The sequence below is a fragment of the Phallusia mammillata genome, chromosome 4 (genome assembly GCF_965637545.1).
Source record: "Phallusia mammillata chromosome 4, kaPhaMamm4.hap1.1, whole genome shotgun sequence".
NCBI classification, from domain to species: domain Eukaryota; kingdom Metazoa; phylum Chordata; class Ascidiacea; order Phlebobranchia; family Ascidiidae; genus Phallusia; species Phallusia mammillata.
Window position 1 is genome coordinate 4,297,475 of NC_137255.1, and position 22,855 is coordinate 4,320,329.

The 22,855-nt window shown below is 35.0% G+C and overlaps 1 protein-coding gene across 1 annotated transcript; it reads left to right on the plus strand.

The window, feature by feature from the left end:
• Positions 1 to 51: 51 nt before the first annotated feature.
• Positions 52 to 20,185, plus strand: LOC145223960 (exportin-T-like). The gene is made up of 22 exons (XM_080090374.1): positions 52 to 291; positions 480 to 593; positions 911 to 1,006; positions 1,828 to 2,073; positions 3,193 to 3,371; positions 5,367 to 5,541; positions 5,983 to 6,065; positions 6,392 to 6,568; positions 6,831 to 6,924; positions 7,322 to 7,491; positions 7,742 to 7,841; positions 8,944 to 9,158; positions 9,496 to 9,580; positions 10,024 to 10,292; positions 11,328 to 11,458; positions 12,176 to 12,330; positions 12,585 to 12,777; positions 14,480 to 14,596; positions 15,224 to 15,387; positions 16,230 to 16,301; positions 16,524 to 16,580; positions 16,677 to 20,185. The coding sequence occupies exons 1-22, from the start codon at positions 232 to 234 to the stop codon at positions 16,701 to 16,703; spliced, it is 2,979 nt and encodes a 992-aa protein (XP_079946500.1). The 5' UTR covers positions 52 to 231; the 3' UTR covers positions 16,704 to 20,185.
• Positions 20,186 to 22,855: the final 2,670 nt, after the last annotated feature.

A 22,855-nucleotide genomic window follows, 5' to 3' on the forward strand; every position in this document is an offset into this window, starting at 1 on the left:
TGGTCTTGCTACTACAAACGTCACGTTTTCGTGTTGTTGACGTTTGTTTGGGTTTTTACCCACGTTGTGACACTTTACATCAGATTTCGTCACACTGAATTAAATTATCTGCATCTGGTATCGTTTCACAAGTACCAAAATGCTAACAGCGAGTGTTTTGTGTTTCACAGTAGAGAGTAGAGACAGACAGGTTTTGTAAAAACGATTTTGTACATACTACAACAAGACATTATGGAAGACGACGTTATTCGTGGCTTGGGGCCAATGGCTGACCAATACACTCATTCAAAGGTATATTAAACCTTTTTTTAGTTTGATAATGTTATGTTTCTTTTGTAAATTCCTTGACTGTGTAATAAGTTTTTATTTTAAACATTTGCAGTTTGCACAGCTATTTCCATTTCTGTTTTTGTGTCACTACGTATGTTTTTATTCATCAAGCAAAATAAACTCAACTTAACCATCCTTTACTTTTTCAGGCAGTAGCATATTTTGAGCAAATCAAATCTTCCAACCAAGGTGTGGAAATTTGTGCTACTTGCTTGGCACAGGGAACATATCAAGAAGACCATGTCAATTTCTTCTTGTGGCAGGTAAAAAAGTAGTTGGTATGGCACAGCTATTTTTATATTTGATAATTGAAACAAAGTGAAATGATTGCATTAAAACGGCGCTAACTAAACACCAAAGCCTGACAACCACATACGGAGGGTACAGATTTTTGCCATTAACTGCATTTTTATTGTAAAATAAGTTACTTATGTTGTAAACATGGGTTTTGACACTGCCAAATTTTTTCTGAAAATTGTTGCATTTTGGCTAAATATTTTGTTTAGCATTATATATATCTGAAAAGTGGTTGGATTCATATGCCTTGTTTTTTTATGATTGAATATACCTTCTGTTTCAGGTTCTTGAACATCAAATCAAATGCAGACACGATGTTTTGCCTCAAAATTTGACTGATGGTCTTCGTGCTGCATTGTTGATGTGGCTGCAAAATTATGTAAGATAATCTTTTCTTAGTACACAGTAAAACTAGTAGTGGGCTGTAAAAAAACTGCTTTGTTTTAGTATGTATTTACAATAATTCTTATCTATGAGTTTAAGCCAACAGAATTGGTGTAACTTTGGCTGTCACGTAAAAGAGAGGCTGTTGCAAAAAAATGATACAATAATTGGCAATTGACAAAAGAGCATTTATGCTTTACTTTGAAGAGCATGGGATTGGTATATATTTTGCAGACTTGGTTTTGTGTTTTTCGGCATTGGAATGACAAAATAATAAACTGGTGTAAAATTTCCACTCAGATCGTGAAGTGATTAGTTTTAAAACTACTGTAAACCTATTTTAATCCGGGTCCGATTGAACCAATTTGTCCACATTAGGTGGGGAGCCGGATTAACCAATGGCGATTAGTTAGAGCAGTGGTTCTCAAACTTTTTTTTGTTGCGACGCCTTTGGAAAAGTTTTCTGGTCTTGTGACGCACCAGCAAATAAATGTTAATGAGGAAACTTATTATTAAAGTTGTGTTTATCGATACAACCACCAAAAGCGATGAAACGGAACTATTCTGCGACGCCCTTGGAAAATTGAAACGACGCACCAGGGTGTCGCGACGCACAGTTTGAGAACTACTGAGTTAGAGCCATATCCAATTCTAATCATTTGTACCTCAAATTTTGTCAGAGCTATACAACGATCCAGATTAACCGAATGCAGTTTAATCAAGGTTTACTGTAGTGTGTAATAGCAAGTTTAAATAATCTCTATGATTTCAAGTTAACTTTCAATTTGAATGAAAAACTTTTGATCGTTTTCCTAGAGCAAACAAGCAACTCGAGAGCTGCCAACCTATCTTCGTAACAAGGCAGCTCAGGTGTTTGCGCTGGCATTTGCGAAGGAATATTTGACACATTGGACCACTTTCATCAGTGATGTCATGTACACTGCATTGGGGGAGAACCCCTTTAGTGAGAGTGTGTCCGAAAAAGGCCGAGACATGTATTTAAGGATTCTTCTGGCAATCGATTCTGAAGTTGTTGACAGAACAATCGATCACACAACTGCTGTAAGGAATGTTTTTAGTATTTTCTTATTTTCTTTGAGTTATTGGTGACCGGTTGATTCGGTATGGCGCCTTCAATGGGCCTGGTGTACTGTGATATACATATAAGTGTGCCGTGATCGCTGGTCTGCATAGACGCTTTTTCGAGTTATGAATTTATGTTCATCTTTATGAGTTGTTAAGAGTTTTTTTTCATGTTAATTAAGAACTATACCATGTAATTTGTTTCAAAACAAGTATTTTGGGTGCCTGTGCAATTTATTGCCGTTTTTAACAAATTGGCCCTAATGAAAGTTGACAAAAATGTTAGAACTACAACTCCACAATATTTACAAAAACCTCTTTGAAGGTGCCATTTCTCTCACTCCACCTCTTGTTCTTAGTGGCAGACTTCTAGACATTGATTGTAGCATACAGTGCAAAGGTTACAAAAACTTGAACTTTCAGGCCTTATAAAAAAAATCGCTTTTGTATTGTGTTATTTCTCTCAACCACCTAAAACAACATAAATTGTTAATGTAACTTACATAAGGGAGGATCTAAAACAGTGGTTACAACCTTTATCGACTAATTTCGCCTTTAATAATTCAATACATTTTCATTTTCCCTAATATACTACCTAGAGCAGTGGTTCTCAACTGGTGGTCCATGATGACTTTTTGGGTGGTCCACAGGAGGTCCACTAAGTTTGGCGATAAACTGGAAACGATTGCATATTACATGTTGAAAGAGAATCTAAATTGTTAGCTGTTAATAATTGTATCTAACTTCTTGAAATTCCGTTTCCAAGAATTAGGTTTCAAGCCCAAATAGTTGTTTTGTATGCGTACTTCTAACTGGCTCCAAAATGAAATGGTCCACAATATTATTTTTACTGGGCCAGTGGTCCATGGCCTGAAAGAGTTGAGAACCACTGACCTAGAAGATGCTAAACCATACAAAGATTATTTAAAGTTGGGTCTTTTAATAACTTCACAGGTTATATTCCCAGAGCTTAAGTGTCTGTTTACAAACCACATATGTACAAATTAAACGAAATTCCTTCCCAGGGAATCATTAATTGATGCAAAGTATTAACTTTTTATAATGAGTATTTACAATAGTTTCAACTGTTTTCAACAGGTACAGAACCACAATCAGTTGCTAAAAGACACAATGCGCGAACGCTGTGTTCCTCAGATGGTTGATTCTTGGTATGGAATACTAGTGAATTACAAACAGTCCAAGTGTATTGCTCCATGTCTTCAAGTGGTGGGTGCTTACATCACATGGATTGACATTAATCTGATTGCAAACCACAGGTATAGATTTGAAACTGTTTAGAAAGCTATGCTGTTTTCTTTTTTTAGTAGCTTACATGCTATGCAATGTGTTATACTCAATATACTGTCAACCCAATACATGGGCATGCAACATATGACCTGCGGTCCAGAACACACCTTGTGACAGCTATTAATGTATAGCCAGTGCTGACTTTTTTTTTGAAGTCCATTGTTTTATAGAATTTATACTATTCACTGCTAAATCTAAAAATTGATTTTTGGGGGCATTTTGGACATTATAGAGGTAAAGTTTATGTAAAGCACTCTGGTTTAAATTTTTGCCTTTATGGACACCTGGAACCAACCCACAGACCTTTGAAGGGGCTTGAACCCCAGTTGGGAACTACTGCATTAAATGATTTTTTTATCAAAATGTCTGTGTCGATTTATTGACAGGCCATCAGCATCATTACAAATGTAAATTACGGCTCATTGTGAAAAACAGTTGCACGCCCTTGATCTAACATATGCCTTTTACCCAATTTTCGATATATATTACATGATAAGTCAAGGAACACTTTGTTATACGACTGTAACGGTTGGAAAATTTTCAAAACAGTTAATTTAATCAAACACAATGGTTGCCCTATTCAAAGTTGACTGCATAAACATTGAAAACCTTTTCTCCCTATATTAACACTGACAGGCACCAAAGGAATAGGTATAATTCACACAAAAAAAGTAATCAAATTGTGACAACAGTAAATGTGAATTCAAGTTTTAAGCAAACATTTACATAGTGTGTACCTTTTTAAAAGGGTTTATTGTGCTTCGTTTAAATAGCATTATCTTGTTATCGTTCTGTATTTTATTTCACACAACAGATCGCACTTCTTATGTTTATTTTTTGGTCAGGACTAAGTAGGGTTCCTTCCTGGGAATGTCTCGAGGGGAAATTCCCGGGATTTCCCGGCAAAATTTCGTTCCCGAATCCTGGGAAATTAAGCAAAAACGTGGTAATTTTGTAAAAAAATAACAGAAATGTTTAAATTTCTGCTAGCTGTTACCAAAATACGGCGTTTTGTAATTTTAATGATAAAGTAAGTAAGCGTTTTTATACGAGATGGTAAATCATTTTCGTGAAAATGCGCCACCCAGCGGTACTAGAAAAAGCAAATTTATTTTTTGTAATTTCTGAATCTTGTTTACGTTCAAACAAAATTGCAAATATAGTTTAATCGACAAATCATGGCTAATTAGATGCCTCCAGCGAAAATAAACTAATTTTAGCGATTGCAATGACTTAATTATCCACGAAAAAATCGGCACATTTTTCTGGTCGGGATTCCCGGGAAATGAAAAAAATATTTCCCGATTCCCATGAATTAAAAAATCCGGGAAATAGAGCCCCCCTAGGACTAAGCAAATCCAAATAAAGGTTCATTTTTGAAATAAACTATAATGGGCTCCCTCTTATTTTATTGTTCTGCATTGCATATTGTAATTGGTTTTGTAATACAAACGATTCCGTTAAATTGTATAGTGGGTAATTCAGTCTTCTGATTTAATAAATAAGGATCCTAAATCTGCCACAAGTTAACCAATATGTGAACTCACCCATAATATTAAAATCCAGACCTACTATGATGTAGCTATGCATCTGTTTTTTGTCATAACATGATATATTTAAACAGGAGTAACCTGTGGTTTTGGTGCTATAGTGTATTTTGATAATGTTATTTATTCTAATTTGAAAATTGCGCATTAAACATATATATATAGCGATTTCTTGCACAGTTAGCACAGCTGGCCGTAAATGTTGGGGCCAGTTTGCAAAAAATCAGAAGCCTATCATTTGTATAGAAACAAATATGTGTATCCACTTATGAAGGCGTGATAAATTGCTTGTGTAAATGACACGCATGATCTGTGGTTACTTTTGTGTTTTGCAGACCAAAGTGTACAGCCTTACTGGTCAAATTGGAGTCACTATTTGTGGACCAATGAATAAGTCAAACTGTTCATATTTTCCAGATTCATGGAGCTTATTTATGGATTTTTGAGCAGCTTGTATTCCATGGCAACAAGAGAAGCAGCATGTGATTGTCTGAGAGAGATTGCAGTAAAGGGAATGCTTCCTATCGACAAACTTGCATTAATTGAGACCTTGTGGGGAGCTCTTATGGCCACTGATGTGCTTGCAACCGAAGTAGGTCTAATTTTGTGCATTTGTGCATATTGGCAGTTTAACAAAAATATTGTAAGATACATAAATTGTCACTTAGTTTATTTATTTTAACACTTACAAACTCTCAGGCATACAGTGCAGTATTTCAATTTGGTTCAATGCATGTAAACTAACTACTTTCCTGTCCTTGATTACAATATCTTGCAATTTTTCAATTTTTACGTAGCTTCATGAAAACAATTGTTACCGAGGATATATATCTATATATATTTGAGAAAATAATCAGACAAACAATTGTATTTTTATTTCTTTTTTGAATTTTGAAAGTTCAAAGTTTGAAGTACAAAAATAGATATAGATTAAAATATTCCTCAAATATATACATATATATATATTCATTTTTTAAGGTGCCTGTTTATTATCAGAGTGTTTAAAATTGATTGTGTTTCTGTATGCTCTCAGGGAGATGAAAACATAGATTTGGTAATCAAACTATCCAAATTAGTGGCTGCAATGGCTTCAACACTCATTGATGCATGGAATAAGTAAGCATTTGTTAAAATATATATAACTGGTATAAAGTCCCACTTTATTCAGTACCAACTTGGGTTTCATGTTAGAAGTAGTCAATGTTATTAAAAACATTTCACTATTGTGGTTATGTTGGTCGATAAAAGAGATATGTGACCAAATTTCCCTTGCTTCAAGGGAGATTGGTTTAAACTTTAAAAACCACCTAGTTATATAGTGCTTAGCCCCCCAAAAAAACTTGGTTTTGGTACATACAGTTTATCTGATGCCAATGCTTTGTGCCAAATAGTTATCTTGGTATCTTTCCTTCATCACCAATAACCAATTACATTTTGTTTAGGTTGGCAAAAGCAAGTTCCAGTAATGGCAACTACCAAGAGGTTTCATTACTGGTTTCTGCCATCCAATCAAAACTCGCCACTTGTATAAAGATGTTTGGTCATGAAGATGATGATGTATCAGCACAATGTATTGACTTTATGAGAGATTTCATTGATATGCAAAAAAGAACCCAAGGGTATATTATTTTGTTGTTGTATCTTATATGTGTTCATTTTTGTTGCTTTATTGCCATTTTGGGTGTTTTGTTTCCAAAATGATCTAAATGGTACTTACAGTTTGACAATTATAACAATTTACAACAATTTAAAATTTCCATTTTTTTTGACAATTTAGATTAGAACTTTTCCACCTAAAATATGCCTGGTTTATAGCTAAAGAATTTTATGCATACTTGAGAAAAAACTAAATTAACAAAAATTATGTTTCAAAACTTGTAGAATCTACCAAGAAAAAGGTGTGCTTTTCAATGAGCTGTTTTATGTGATTGTGAAAAAACTGAAATACGATCCTGATTACCAGTTTGACAACGAGGTAAAAGATTTTTTTATTTATATACATGTTGAATCATACTGTGTAAGTATATACACTCAGCAGTAATGTAAAATCCACACAGTAAAACCATTAATTGACCTTTTTCGTTGTGCTATTCCTTTAACTTTTTGTCTCAGCAGTGTTTCCAATACTTTTTAATTTGTGGCACACTAAACGACTAAGTTTTTGTTTTTTTAACGGTTTGTAGGCTTTGTTCATTCAACATTTTTAACCATAATCTTTGAAGCTATTACTGTTTTGGTAAATAACAGCTGTAATATGTCAAGCATTTTTGCCTACATGTGCCCCCAGTACATGTTAACAAAAACTAAATGTCTTGGATTTTTATGAAAACAATTTCAACAGGTCAAAGGTTAAACTCCTACTTTGTTTTTAGGGTGAAGAAGAAGTAGAATTTCAGGAATATTTGAAAAGCATCAAAATTATCTACGACAATTTAGCACTTTTGGCACCGGATTTAGCAATTCAAAATGTGCAAGCTCTTGTAAATGAAACATTATCACAATGGCAGACTGCACCATTCAATGATGTTGAAGTAGCAATCAGGTAAAATTTCTATGGAAACTTGATCAGAATCTTCACTCACATTTTGGCAATGATGAAGTTTTGTTTGTTTAACAAGTTATCTTTTCTCATGTTCAACTGCTAAAACAATAAAAAAAATTGTGTGTATACCAGTTTAACATTTTTGTGCAGTAATTATTACCTTGTTCCATTTTTTAGCAATCTTTATAGCAAGCTTTTGTACAAAAAACTCGCTGTTGTACAGCATTATAACGCTATATTTTACACTTAGGGTGCTGTACATGCTTGGAGAGTCATTGCCATCAAACCTAAGTGCTCATTTCTCCACTGAGAAGAACAAAAATTATCCGCTGTATGAAATGATGACGCAGGTTAGAATGGGTGTATAGTTGTATTTTACTTACGCCCTTAAACAAAAATTACCAATGAAAAAATAACCGTCATTTCGTGTTATGACCAGCACTCTGCTTAACGAACTGGATTCAAGTTATATCAACCAGTTTGCGTTTAAAACCTTCCACATTATAAAATCCAACTTACAATAAGTTTAGCTACTATTTCTTTAACAATGTGTCCCAGTCTGGAGTTTACTGACACCTAAGAGGTTTAGGAATTGGTTCCAATGGGGCATGGCATCAAAAAACATTTTAAAGTTTTTAAATAGGGTTTATTGTAAGTGAGAGTTAGTCTATAACCAGTGATGGGATTCAAATTTTTTGTTAACCGGTTCTATCACAAAAGCCTTACTATTTAGCCGGTTCTGTTACAAAAAGTCCATTGACAGCAACCAGTAATGCGAACCGGTTCGCTGATATCATAAAATTTAAAGAGACGGTTCTATAGATCTGGTGCGCACCGGCTGAATTACACCACTGTCTTTTACTACAAAAATTTTGAAACCACTTCTAACCCATTCAGATAGTATAGTAAACAAATCAATGCTTGAAAATCAGATCTTTAAACCAACCATTCATCAATTTAAACCAGTAACCATTGAAACATACATCAATGTCAACCAGAGACCATTAAACTGTTCATCAATGTAAACCAGTACCTATTGAACCAATTTAAACCAGAAAGCATTAAACCATTCATCAATTTAACCAGTAACCATTGAACCATTCAACAATTTAACCAGTAACCATTGAACCATTCCTCAATTTAACCAGTAACCATTGAACCATTCATCAATTTAACCAGTAACCATTGAACCATTCATCAATTTAACCAGTAACCATTGAACCTTTCCTCAATTTAACCAGTCACCATTGAACCATTCATCAATTTAACCAGTCACCATTGAACCTTTCATCAATTTAACCAGTAACCATTGTACCTTTCATCAATTTAACCAGTGACCATTGAACCATTCATCAATATAAGTCAGTAAGCATTGAACCATTAACCAATTTAAGCCAGTTGCCATTGAACTATTCATCAATATAAACCAGTAACCAATAAACCATTTACCAGCTTGTAACCACTGGAGTTAGCAACCATTCCCATTCTGCTGTTCGGCTTCAATTCTTTGAGACAGTTGTGAGATACGATCGTTATTTTCCTGTCGCTGCAACAGATGGTAACCAACACCAGGTGGTAGCAAACACCACACAAGCTTTTCTCGATCACCGTGGATTGAGATCTTCGTGTCCTAAAGTTCGAAGCCGATGTGCTTATCTTTTTTCAAGGTGTGTTGGTAATATTAAAATAAAAGGTTAATTCTTAAAAATATGTCGATCTAAGCAAACTTTAGATTTCGTACATAGTATGAATAAAAAAGTTTTATAACCACTGATTTTGAGATAGGCCGAAATGGTTTTTTAAAGCCAATATTTTATTTGCCGTAAACGACCTAATAAATACTCTTTTTGTGCCAAAAGACTAACGTGTTTTAAAATGTACATGTTGTGTATGACAAAGTAACAAAAATTTTGTAGTTTTAAGGTCATGTAAATGTACCTTGGTGTTTTAATTTGGATACATGGTACCATACAAACCATTTACTCTTTAATGGTGTTTCCACAGATTTGTGAAGACAGTTGGAAAGCAACTTACACCATTTGGTGAAGAAATTCTGACACAACTTGAAAGTTTGCTCGTCCTAGACCCGGTATGTAAATGAGAATTACACCACTCTGAGTATTGTAGAAATGTTAAATATTAAAAAACATCTATGTGTGCAAATGTTTTCAATACTTTTCTACCAAATTATTACCCATTGTAGTTTTAAGTTAAAAAAATATCAGTAAAATCAGTAGTTTTAAAAAAAGGCATGCCTCCTAGTTGCAAAAACGTGCCTTAAACTTTCCAAGTGTTAAAAAATATTCAATTATCAAGGTAGATTTTTATTGCACTTGCATTTGTAGAAGTTTCGGGGGTAAAATACTCGTTTAAAAAAACGCTGGTTTTAGACCACTAACATTTGAGTCAAAAAATCCGCAACCCGCGACTTGATGTCAAAAGTTAGCCCAATTGGGCGGGAAAACCGCAACCCTTGCAACATTGCAAGAAATATGAAACCAATAAAAATCTTCAAATATCACGTGACCACAGAGCACTGGAGTGGAACGCGCCCTGTCACGTGACGACCAGCTGTTTGTCTACGAACTCGCAGGAAACGTTATCGTAAACAGCAACTTCGATGGGCAGAAACGTGCAGCACTTATGACATCTCTCTTGCGTCCCCTGGTGGAGGAGTTCGGCCCTCTAGTGGCGAAGATGATGGAGCTTGCGTCAGTTGAAAAGCCAATACTGAATAGCAAGGAACCTACTGAAAGTGAAATTTGCGCGACTACATTGAACTACGCAATGTCTTATGCTAGGTAAGTTTGAGTGGTTTAAAGGGAAACCAACAGATTAAATTCGTTTAAAGGGAAACTTGTTTTTTTTCCAAAATTTAAATTAAGGTAGAATTGGAAGTGGGGCCCGGATTTAATTGTTTAAAACCTCTCCTTAAATGACATTCTTGTCACATTTGTTTCGCAATTTTATATTCTATGCACTAATAGGCATATGCGTATCTTGTAACACACATTTGTGCATTCTTCATCTACGCTTTGCGTTAATTGGTTCATTTTCTTTAACTTTCAGTCATAATTGAGACTTTAGATCAGCGGTTCTCAAACTGGGGTCCGTGACGCAATTTTGGGGGACCGCGAAGCGGTTGAAGTAATTTTATAATCTTATTTGGCGTCAGTTTGTGCCACTAAATAAATTTAAATCTAAGCAGAATTGAGAATCGACTGTTTCCATTGCGAAACAATAGCCTTTATTGAATGGCAACTATCAAAACTACATTTGTTCGCGCACAATCGTAATGCTTTTTGTCTTGTCTGTGATGTCACAAGCTGTCTTTGGATGATTATTATGCGATTTTCTGCATTACTAGCTAAAATTCTGCAATCAACTTTCGTTTATCTGAAATATATTTAAGCTTAAGGATCGCGGGCCCTAGAAATAATGGCAAAGGGACCGTTTTGAAAAAAATATGAAAAAGTTTGAGATGCACTGCTTTAGACAGTTTTGTGGACTTTTGGGCTAAAATGACTCACTTGCAACTCAAGGCAAGTGTGTAATTCAGGCTGGGCTTTACGGGTCGGGTTAGGACTCGGAATTAAGTTTTAATATACAGGCTTCATTTGAGTCTTACTTCATTCAATTTGTGCCGTAAATTCACCAACTTTTTGGCCTAATTTCGACTTTGTTACCAAAAAGGGTTTGAGGCCAGTTTTCAGTCTTGTACTTTCGGGTTCGGGTCCCAATTTCTGGCCAACTGACAACTTTACTATGGGCATGTTTATCCTAAATGTTGGTGCGTGCTTTAGTCGATAGTAAAACTGTTTGCATTATTTTTTCAGTCGTACGAGTAAAGCGTTCAGCAACAAGCAGACGATGAGCCAGTCAGGTTGTGCCCATGTTTACACTGATGCCTTGAAGGTATTTCTATCTGCTCTGGACACCAATGTACATAAACAGATCCTACATACAGGTGAGTGAAAAAAGTGCCTCAAATTTTTTCTGTCAAGATTCACGGTTAATAACTCACTTATGTACATCAAAAAAGCATGGTAAATCACAGTCAACCTGTAGCACATAGAGCATTTTGCGATTGAAACAAGTCTAAACCCTGTACGAGTGGAACTGAACACTGTATGGTACCGCATGTATAAATATAAGCCCCCAAAAAGTATGTGAGGCCAGATTAAAAATGTTACTTGGTTGGGTCGCCTGTTTTTGCAACAATAATCATCTACGTTTTTCCATTTTTTCATTGCCTTTTTTATTTTAAATAATGCTTTCAACTGTTGTCTGTGGCGTAAAAATATAATTTCATAACTGCTTGTTTTGGGTTAACGCAATTTTTGTTTGTGACGTCACAAGTTGTATGGCAAATCGTATATATGGTACAAATGATTTGTTATGTGGTAAAGCAGTGCTAAAGCAATCCAGATCTTTGTCTAATGCGGACAAAACTTGAGTTACAAATGCTTTATACTGTGGTAAGGGTTTAACTAATTGACATCGGTTAATCCGGATCTTCGCCTAATTCAGACAAAACTTGAGGTACAAATGATTTGTAATGTGGTAAGGCTTGAACTAATCGACATCGGTTAATCCGGATCTTCACATAATCCGGACAATATTTTTGTTCAAACGGGTCCGGATTAACCGAGGTTTTAACCATTTTTACCGTATTTTGTTTTAGGTGTTCGACAGTACTTACATCGTATGGTTATTTGTATGGAGGACGAGGTGCTACCGTTTGTACCAATCACAGTTCGCCACCTCATCTCAAACGACCAATCACGATCTCTACACGACTTCATACCTCTACTCAATCAAATTGTCAATAAGTTCAAGGTTGGGCCTCTTGTAAACAAATTCCGAAACGGTTGTTTTAGAGTTTTAAGCGGCCCGTATTATAGCCCTAAACCTGAAAGTCAACATTTTTACATAAAATTGCCATTTGATGTACAACACTTAGAAAAAAATCAAAATACAAATTTTGAAAGGGGTGCAGCAAGGAATAAGGTTAAGAACCACTGCTTTAAATGGTCCTAAGGTACTGTAAAGCTTAAATTTTCAAACACAAATGTCCAATTTACTTCCAACAGAAACTGATTGAGCCCTTTCTTCAAGAAGTTTTTATGTTGGTCGTTCGAGCAGTTTTTGAACTTTTGTCGATTCACAATGGGGACGCCGTGGCGACATCTAGCGACGACGACGCACGCATGATTCGAAGAACTTATTTCCAGTTTCTATTCGCTCTGGTCTCAAACGGCGTCGCTGGCGTAATTCTACGACAAGGTTGGTTTTTGTTTTGAGCCGCTTACCACAGTTTTTAGGTACAACATCGAAAAATGGTAAAATAACGATTTCAATGTCAAAATGACTTGTTTTGGTTTTAAAGAACTTAAGAGCCACTGTTGGTAAAATAATGACTCATGACCAAAAGGCCCAACATTTTTTTCTTGTTTTGCCAATTTCAATCTTTTTTAACAGTTTTAATCCAAAATGTATGTAAATCTAAATATTGTTAACTGTTAGATCATGAATGGAAAAAAATACAGTAAACCGTAGTTAATCCCGTTTGGACCAAAACATTACTCCGGATTAGGCGAAAATCCGGATTTACTGTATGTTAATATATTTTTTGCTTTTCTTAGATATTGAACGAAAAACCTTCACAAAACAAAAGTTTAAATTCATTCAAAATCAAGATAAACCAATATACTGTTTCCGGATAAGAAAATATGCTTTGAAACTGTGACCAATGCGTTACGTCATAGAATTTCGCTTCTAAACAATCTTAATTTGCATATTATAGAAGTGCTACTTATTTTTTAGTCATGTTGCGTCATAGAAAGGAATGACACGTAATGTGAAGGGGAAATATTTGAAACTTTTATTTTGGCATAAAAACTGATGCTTTTTGTGTTATATAATATGGGAATGTACTGCATCACTGTTTTTTCCAAGTAAAAATGAACATAAGGGTAAAAAAGACTTGTTTTTACCCCTATGATGGCTTCTTTCACTTTAAATTACCATTTATTTGTTCACCAGAATCAAAATGGGATTGCATAGTTAAAAAACTGCATAAAATGATTTAGTTAGTGTACTATTATATGTCACTGGTCTAAAAAGTATAAAAAAATACAAAAATTTTCCACTGACTTTGTTTTTGAAACTTCCACTCTGAACTTTGCTCAGTTCATCTTGTTTGTTTACAACAATACAAAGTCCCCTACTCTTGAAAGCGTTCTTAGTCATCTCTAGTCCGGTGCGTTTAAAACAAAGCCCGCGGGGAATTAAAACAAAATTTCCCGCCGAGCTGAAGATGAAAATCCCAAAGTATGTAAGAAACAATAGCTACAAGGGTGGAGTTTTTGTGTCCGTCACCTAACCCTACTTAAACTTCCTTGTTACTTTATTTGTTTTTCGAAGCTGTTGCCAATTTATTGCGAACATAATTCGTAAAAGCCTTTTGCAAGTGTGTTAAAAAAGACTTTTTATTTCTATTTGGTACAAAGAGTTTTTCATCTTTGTCGACATTTTTGTGTAATAGTATTGCAACGTCACAATAACGCTTGTCATTTTTCTACGTCATTTCTCGTATACGTGACAACATCATTGTCGTACAATTAACAACCAAGCTTACCATGGTTGTTACGTCATCAATTCTAGTATAAATAACAGCCACGTGGCTACGTCATTTTCACGTGCATGACGTCATCATTGCCATACAATTAATGGTAACTACGTCATCTCTCGTATGTGTGACGTAACCATTACGGAATACTAACGTCATGGAGCGGTTGTTTTCCATTTGAACGCAGCACGTTCATCATTTGGTGGCATTTTTACGTCAGAAATGATAATTATGACGTTATTTGTTGCAAAAACACCAACATGCTGTTTTCATTACTTGCTATTTTTATCAAAATAGTCGGAAGCCTAAAATATTTTGTGAAACACTGATCTCACAAACTGATGTTTTATATTTCAGCACCGTCGGACACTGAGATGGTTTTGTCGACTTTGATACAAGGAGCGGGGGAATTCCCTGACCCGATATCGCAGAAGATATGTTTCGGTGTGCTCGCCAAGCTTGTGGAAGCGTGGGGTGAGTTTTTTTCGGTGATTTTGTCACTTTATGTTAACAAATAAAATTTGTGTATGTTATTGGTGAAAGTATTTTATTAGTTTTAAACCAACAAAATCGTCTGATTTTTTGTTTATCTGACGGATTTTGAGATAAAATGAGGCTTTTTCGAACTCGAAAGCAAGACTTCTTTATATAAAATGTTTTTCGAAAGATAAGACTTAAACTTTTTTCCGGTCTTGCTACTTTCTGTATGACCTATCTTAAAACAATGTCAAAAATGTTGCAAATGTGGTTGGTTTACAAAGGTATACGTTTTGTTGTGTGTCCTATTTTTTTTATTCTTTTGTTAACATGCATTTTATTCCTGTTTATCCATGAAAGAGTGAGCCAAATTTTTTCAAGTTTATACACATGATAGATATCTATCAAAAGTTGGCCTCTGTAAATTTTGACCTCGATTGACCCAGCAGTTCACCCATAACACTGAAAACTGCATTTGCTGAAACACATGACCCAGGAGTTTCATAATTTGCTTGTTGGCGCATTACAATATACTTAAAAGCAATTTTATAAATTTTAGTTGGAGTAACTCATTTTTCAGTTTATTCTGAGCAACATTCCACGAAATGGATTTTGTTTTCGCAGATGAATCTTACAGTGGGATTAACTGCTGGGAGTTCGTTCGTAAATCTGTGGTTCCCGTATGTTTTCTTGCTCCTCTGAAATCAACCTTTGACCTCTCGGACGCGCAAACGGTTCTGGCTCTCGGAGAGTCAGCGCACCTACTTAAAACTGTCCACACAAAAAAGGTGAAACAAAAAAAGTTCGTTAAAATAGCACCGCAATCTTAAGGTTTTTTTTAACTAGTTTTCGCTCGTGAATTCATTGATAGATTTTGAAATTAAATTATTTCTTAAGTTTCTTTAACAGACCAATCACGCACACCTAACACATTTTTTTCTCACTGACATATAACCAGGGTTAATTGCCATCGACAAGGAGCCGAAAATAAGACCAACCGAAAAATTAATTTTCATACGAAACGAAACAAACGTTTTTGAATAAATCTTTGCATTTATACGAGCCATGACATGTCATATGCGACATTTTTTTGCCAGAAACAATTTTCTGTTCCAGCAACTTCTTGTTTGTAGAAAATACTTCGTGAATCTCACGACAGCTCAGGTCTAGGTTTACTTTTATTTGTAGCAGGGATTTGACTTGTAATTGTTGAAAATAAAACAAAATACGGACGTTAATCAAAAACAAAGGCATTGTTTAGAAATAAGGACGTTGTTTCAGATCGATTATATAGGCTCAGGTCCAATTTGTTATGCAAACATTACAGCTGACAAGTTAGAAAAAAACAGGAACTTACCATTATGTTGACCAAGTATTGCTCATCCAGCAGTTTTATTGTAAACAATCGACGTTTCGACGTCCTATACAAGACGCCTTCATCAGGATAATGACATAACTTGCAATTTGAAATTTGTCTTGCCAATTATGTCATTATCCTGATGAAGGCGTCTTGTATAGGACGTCGAAACGTCGATTGTTTACAATAAAACTGTTGGATGAGCAATACTTGGTCATACATTATGCCTGGCAGCAATAGCTTATTTTACCACTATGTTGTTGTTTTATCCAGGAATGCAATTTGGAAAATTATCTGCGCCAAGAATATCTTCCTTCCCTCAATACGTCAACTCCAGTGATTGACGTAAGTTGTTTGTCAAATTTTTTTGTTTTTTATCCTTATTTGTGTGCATTAAGACTAGGATTAGCTCGGAACTGTCCATGCAGACCAGCGACCATTAAAAGCGTCTTAAATAAAAGATTGCAGTTGTTTTAGGAAAAAAACTGGATACCATTTAAGCTGCTTTATATATAGCTTTGTATTTTATTTCGAAATCCATGTAACTGTTTGTTAATTTTTTTGCAGGAATATTGTCAGGCCCTGAGAGAAATGAATTTAAAGCAATTTCGCTCTTACTTAAAGGTAAAACTCCATTTTCTAAATTTATTGCTAAAATTTTTTGGGGGTTTTCCCTTTAAAAAAAACCTTAAAGGAAAACGCAAAACATTTTTTTCGCAGATGTTTTTTACTCGAGCCAAGACGTGATGTGAAGCAAAATCTTTGTGAACGGTGAAATACCCGATTTCGAAGACCTACACCTGTGCGATTCATTATTCGTGGACCGAATTAGTTCACCAGTTGCGTGGTTTTTATTTATTGCATATGGGCATTTCCGTCCTCCTTTAAGTTATGTCATTTTTTTAAATAAGATAGTTCCTCTTTAATTTGGGAAACCCCCAATTACTGTTTAATGGTGACTTTAGGTTTTTACAGAAATTGTGTTTTTTTGTCTTTTACGTCCTCTTGGCATTGTTTACTTAAAGAATGTGTTTTTTCACACAAAACCCTTTAAAACTTATTTATACCGATGTAAAAATGGCAAAAATAACAAAAAATAATCATTTCCAAATTAAAGATGCAGCTACTAACGATAAAACAAATATAAGACAAAGACCAAAAACGCAAAACGCACGAAAATGTTTTATTTTAATAACTCTAAAAAAGAAAAATTTTTACTTTTACAAACCACATAACAGCACGTCCACAAATATTGTACACTTAAACCAAAGAGACCTTTAGTTGTTTATCCATCCAAATATTACAGCAAACCTATGGTGCTCCTTCCAAAACCAAGTGTGTCAGTCATATGCAAATCAACTTGAAATTCGATGACAATTTAAGTAAATCCATTTGAAGCAAAACTATAATTAACAAGGGCTGCGTTGACTAAAAATATAATTTTAAGGTTAAGACTCCACACTCGAACAAAACGGTTATACCGCTAATGCAAACTTATCATTTGAACATGCAATTATTTCATTGAAATATTTATTATACATAACCCATTAAAAATTTCATTTCATCTTTAACATATATTTATTAGTACCAACATTTTTACCTACCCTAGTATAGGCCTACCATACGTCCTCTTTTTGGAGGACATGTCCTCATTTTTAACGAAAAGCAAGTTGTCCTCCATGGACAATAAAATGCCCAAATGTCCTCTATTTTGAGTTTTCTGTATTTGCTAAATATCTAAATAACAATTGTGCCTTTTAAAAACCGGCAAAGAATGTGGGGTTTTAAATAAAATTAATAATGTGTAATAAGTTAAACTTTATCCAAATTGGACTATAATAAATGACTGCATAAAATTCGTCACATATCTTGTGCCTTCATTTTCTTTGCGCACACAAGTAAGTGTTATTATTCTTTGTCGGGAATGTGTCCTCCTTTTTGGGGATGAAAATATGGTAGGCCTACCCTAGTAAAACATAGTTACAAATGATTTTTAATGTGATAAGGCTTTAACTAATCAGCATCGGGTAATCCGGATCTTCGCCTAATCCGTACATTTGAAATCCAAGTGTCTCTGTGGGCCGCACAACTTTTAATCAATGGGCCCCATTTATCCCGCAGGCTGCAGGTTGCCCACCCCTGCCCTGACGTAAGATTAAACCATTTTGCCACACGATGTCGCTAAGGGGTTTGTAAAATTCCCTGAATGTCGCAATCCTTTCGAAACAAGGCGTCATTACAATTACAAAGGGCCACTTTATTTATTAAAATGTGTGGCTTAAAGTTTCCCGGACTTTCCGAACTGCGTTGGCGTCGCGCCAAGGGTATTACGTCATCAAGTAGGGGGAATTCGACTTAAAAGTGATGCGTCGCTGTGAACCAAATGACTCAGCCTTTTTCCGATAGCCTTCTTTCAGTGTAACTCAAAAAATTGGAATTTTTTTATTTTGGTGGTTTACCGTACATTGTTTCCCAAAATATCTTTGTAACCGTGACATAGCAAATTCATATTTTTTGTCATTGCGGTATCACGTGGAGACCATTTCTGCCATTCTTTATGCATTAAATCGGGTATTTGGAAAAAAAGATATTGTCATTTCATACATTTAACGCTTTTTGATAATTCTCTATTCAAAGTGGTTATAGCTCAACATAAAAAAAAACAGTTTAACGCAGGACTTTAGACTTGGACGATGGACACAATTATAAACTAAACAATTCCTATACTGCTTTAAACACCCTGCTTTGGATTACATAATTCAGTGGTTTCCAAACTTTTTGGCCCCGGCTTTAGTAAAATTTAATTTGCGAGTTGTAAGTTGTAAACAAAAGTTCATTTGTACGGTAACAGCCGATTATAACAGCCTTTTTAACATAATTTAGTTTCCTAACGTCAATTAGATAAAAAATGATTCAATCACTTTGCAATAAAACAGGCAGCTCGACGGTGGACTCATTTGATCATATCATAACGCATTCGGGCGTTGCCCATAACACTACAAATTTTGTCCCCAGTAAAATGTTTTCATGGCCTACAGTTTAGAAACACTACTCCTAAGTACTTTTAACAACCTTAGGGAAAGACAAACACTCCCTTAATGACATTGACAGGTCACACAGAGGGCACATTTTTCACCAGTCGTTTCCACAGCCTTTGTAATTGGTAAGCAAACACCACCAGGCCATGGGATTTTCCAACCAGTGGTTAAGGATTCAATGTCCCGCTAATGGTAGTAGCTTAGCCTACAGTACCAGCATTCAGTGGCTATCTATGCTTTGTGATATGAGTTCTTTCTTGACCCTTTCTGTCTTGTTAACCTCTTGACAGTTTTAAAATAGAATTTTCATACAACACTGATGTCGCATAGCCAAATTAATGGGGGCTCATTTTTTTGCATTTTACCCCAAAATTGTGTTAAATTTTGCCCTATTTTTTAGCATGTTTCGTCTCAGTTGTGCATTTTTCTGTTTCAAAAGGTTTCTTTTAAAGTAGTGCTACCAGAAAAATACAAAATCTATTTGCAAACTCAAATTTTTAGTACATTTTGGAACCAAAAACTTGTTTTTTTATGTGACCGTTTTGTTTCCAAACTACTGCTTTCAAACAAGAGTGAATAATGTCATTTGTGGTGACCAGCTAAATCGCAAATACTTCACGTATGTATTATCTGTGCTGAAGTATCGTCTTATTGTGCAATACGCGAAAAACACTAATATCTCGTTCCATGCGTCTTCCAAATGGCTGCAAACAGTTGCTAAAACTGAAATAGGAAATCTGCACAATAATTCATTTTCTGTAATACTGCACCATCAAAAAAAAATTGTGCTAAAAAGTTTTTTTAAAGAATAACTTTTTTTACCTAACCTAAGTCGTTTTTGCAACTAGAAACATTTTTTTAAATTAGGTGCTGCCTAAATATCTAAAAAAGCAATTTTTAACATTACAAATACTAGTAGTCTAGCAGCAGTGTTTCCCAAAAACTTTTTGATCGTAAATCCTATTTAAAAAACGAAACTTAATTACCTTATGATCCAACTGACACTGTACCTTGGTGTGACGCAATTTGTTGCTTTGTGACGTATTTCGTTTTGGAATTTACAAGTGTTTGTGACGTCATGACTGAAATTTCGGAGTGTGAGGTGTTGGCATTGGTTATTTTTTATGTGGCCTGAACGTTTTTGTGTTTTCAATTTTGTTATGTGGACTTCATAAAACGATTCAAATCGAATTATTTGTGGATGTTTTTTTCTTTGTGCAATTAGTGGTTTAGTTCAGGCTTATTGCGAGATAGTATACCGATTGGAAGTAATATATAGATTTGGCGAGTGTACGATTGAAAAACAGTACAGTCAGGGCAGTACTATACTATTTTTTGCCAATGACTTTCTAAACAAACTAATATCCCCCCTATGTAGTGATATAAGTGTCATAACATTTAAAAACCTCAAGCTATGTTTTTGATAAATAAGTATCAAAAACGTGTTTAAAAAAGGTGTAAAAACGTTATATCAATAAAAGAGAAAAAACACGTATGCAGTTTTGAGCAAGGCCAAAATTGCCCCTAATGAGGTGTCAAATGGGCTTCAAAATATTCAAATAAAACACGTATTATATATTTGGGTCGCATTTTGAAATAATGATACCTATATTGACAAATATATCATTATTTTTGTAACACTACTGCGAAAATACATTTTTCAATGCAGCAAACTATATTTTGTACATCATGCTAGCTTGCATAAGCTTCTTGCAAATTTTGTTCATCAAAAGGCGCAATGGAATCCCCCAAAAGCCAATGTTTCAAAAAAATCCCCAACAATTAACCACATGTCACTCAATGTAAAGAGCGTAGACGGCAAATAACCTCAATTAATGTCACAGGGAAGAATCTCATTCAGGCCTTTTCTTGCTAAATTGGCTTGAAGCACTCGGAACCCTTTCAAGAAATCACTAAAGTCTTTTCCACGCTTTGCTGACTCAAAAGCACGGAATATCTTTAATTGAATTTAAGTCCTTTTTCATTTCAGTTACGTCTCGCTGGAAGCACGTTATGTAGCTAAATGACAATTTGCGAGACGTTTTGCAGTCATAGAATGTTTTCGTATTGTTGTGTCAACAAAGTTTATTGTTGTTTCAACTTTTCATTGTTGTGCAACTGTAAGCCACCATTCTATAGAATTTGCAGGGTATTATTAAGTTCCAGTATTAGCTCATAGACTGCCCTGCTAAAGATTGGAATGGACCTCAGGTACATGTTCATTACAGGCAAATTAAGGGAATTAGGCATTGTGACAAACAAAATTGTAAAAAAATAAGTAAACGCAACAAGTTTGTTTTGACAGTGTACGCTAAAAAAGGCTTTTACTATTGTTACAAAAGCTGGTATCTATAAACTGTATCAATCCGAAACAAAATGCTGTATGTTGTTAGGATATGTGACCAAAAGTAACCCTTGGTTTCTTTGTTGTTGTACAAAAACATTGACAACATAAGAGGGGTGTATACATAAAACTGCTAAACGCGTTGTTGGCGAAACAGCAAGGCAACTATGTATTTAACACCACTCGCATAGGGCATAAACAACTGAATTGTTTGCCTTATGGCTCGATAGCAAACCGCCCATTCATTTAAGTTTCGGTTGCCAGTTTAGTTGCGGGCTGCGGGTCATGCGTTCTAATGGAACGAAGGGCGTGTGTTTTGTATTTGAAACGGCTCCATAGTCAAATCCAGTTGCTCCATAATGGTCCTTTTGAGGAAATTCTTGGTGAATTTATCTGGCATTGTGTATTTTTGAGGACACATTGTTTTGTGATAAGGCTAGGTATTTTTGCAGCTGCAGCGTTTGTAGTGTTGTTAAAAGAGGAGCTTTTAACCATGTTTGTTGCACATAGTTTGCAAATGCAAAAGTATGGTAAGGGCATTGGCTTTGCCTTGCATTCTTCATAAGTGTTTTAATAGCGAAGCCAAGAGCAGTATTTTCACGTCTTTTTAAAAGTGGTATTTTGCAATCTTATTTACTTTTCATGGTAGCTGTTTAGTAGGAGTATTTGCTTTGTTTTGCGTATTTCGTATACGAGATAATACCGAGGCCAAAGCTTTGCGTACTCTGTAAGAAAACGTGGTAACTGTTGTCTGTTTTCTAGTACAGCTAATATGGTCACAAGAAACAACTGCAGTGCTATTACAGCGAAGTTTACAACCAGAGCGCACGACTGGCCTAGAAAGCGACTAATGATAATATTTACTGACTTTCTTTACGACTTATAAGAGTGGTCTTAGGAGGAAATCTTTTCCATTCAGGAATTTGTGCTTTTAGGAGGGTAAGGCCATTTCTACATGTGGCTTAATTGTTAAAATGGTCTTTAGATTCGATAGCGGGGTCCTTATTGTCCATGTTGGACCCTATTCTATATGATTTAACTGTTAAATGGTTCCCAACCATTTTTGTGACATTCCTCCCTTGGCACATTTTCGAACTATTCATTCCTCCCCATAAGACGAAAAACAAATATAACATAAAGAATTATAGCAATTTGAAATAGACCTTATAATTGGGGATGTCCATTTTAGAATCCTTTACAACCGGATCTAAATTATAATGGACTATGTATTTACAAAAATATTCTGTAACATTTCTAATGTATTTTTTTTACAGTTTTTGAAATTTCTTCCCTGAACTCATAAAATTCCTCCCCGGTTAGGAACCACTGATTTATAGTAACGCATACATGTTTAAATTTACTAACTGAGGGTTTCGTCAAAAATCGGAAACCGCTGACTTAAACAAAAGAAGACATGGTTGGTTTAGTGGGGGATTTCCCTAGGTAAAAATTGGTTTTATCGTCGAGAGATAAGTTTTGCTTGTAAAAGGTGGAACGTGTGTTTTAGTGAATAACAC

Coding starts and splice junctions, on each gene's coding strand:
- LOC145223960 (XM_080090374.1), top strand. CDS start 232: ATGGAAGACGACGTTATTCGTGGCTTGGGGCCAATGGCTGACCAATAC. Junction 6,925..7,321: donor ATTACCAGTTTGACAACGAG/GTAAAAGATTTT, acceptor CTTTGTTTTTAG/GGTGAAGAAGAAGTAGAATT. Junction 7,842..8,943: donor TGTATGAAATGATGACGCAG/GTTAGAATGGGT, acceptor ACCATTTACCAG/CTTGTAACCACTGGAGTTAG.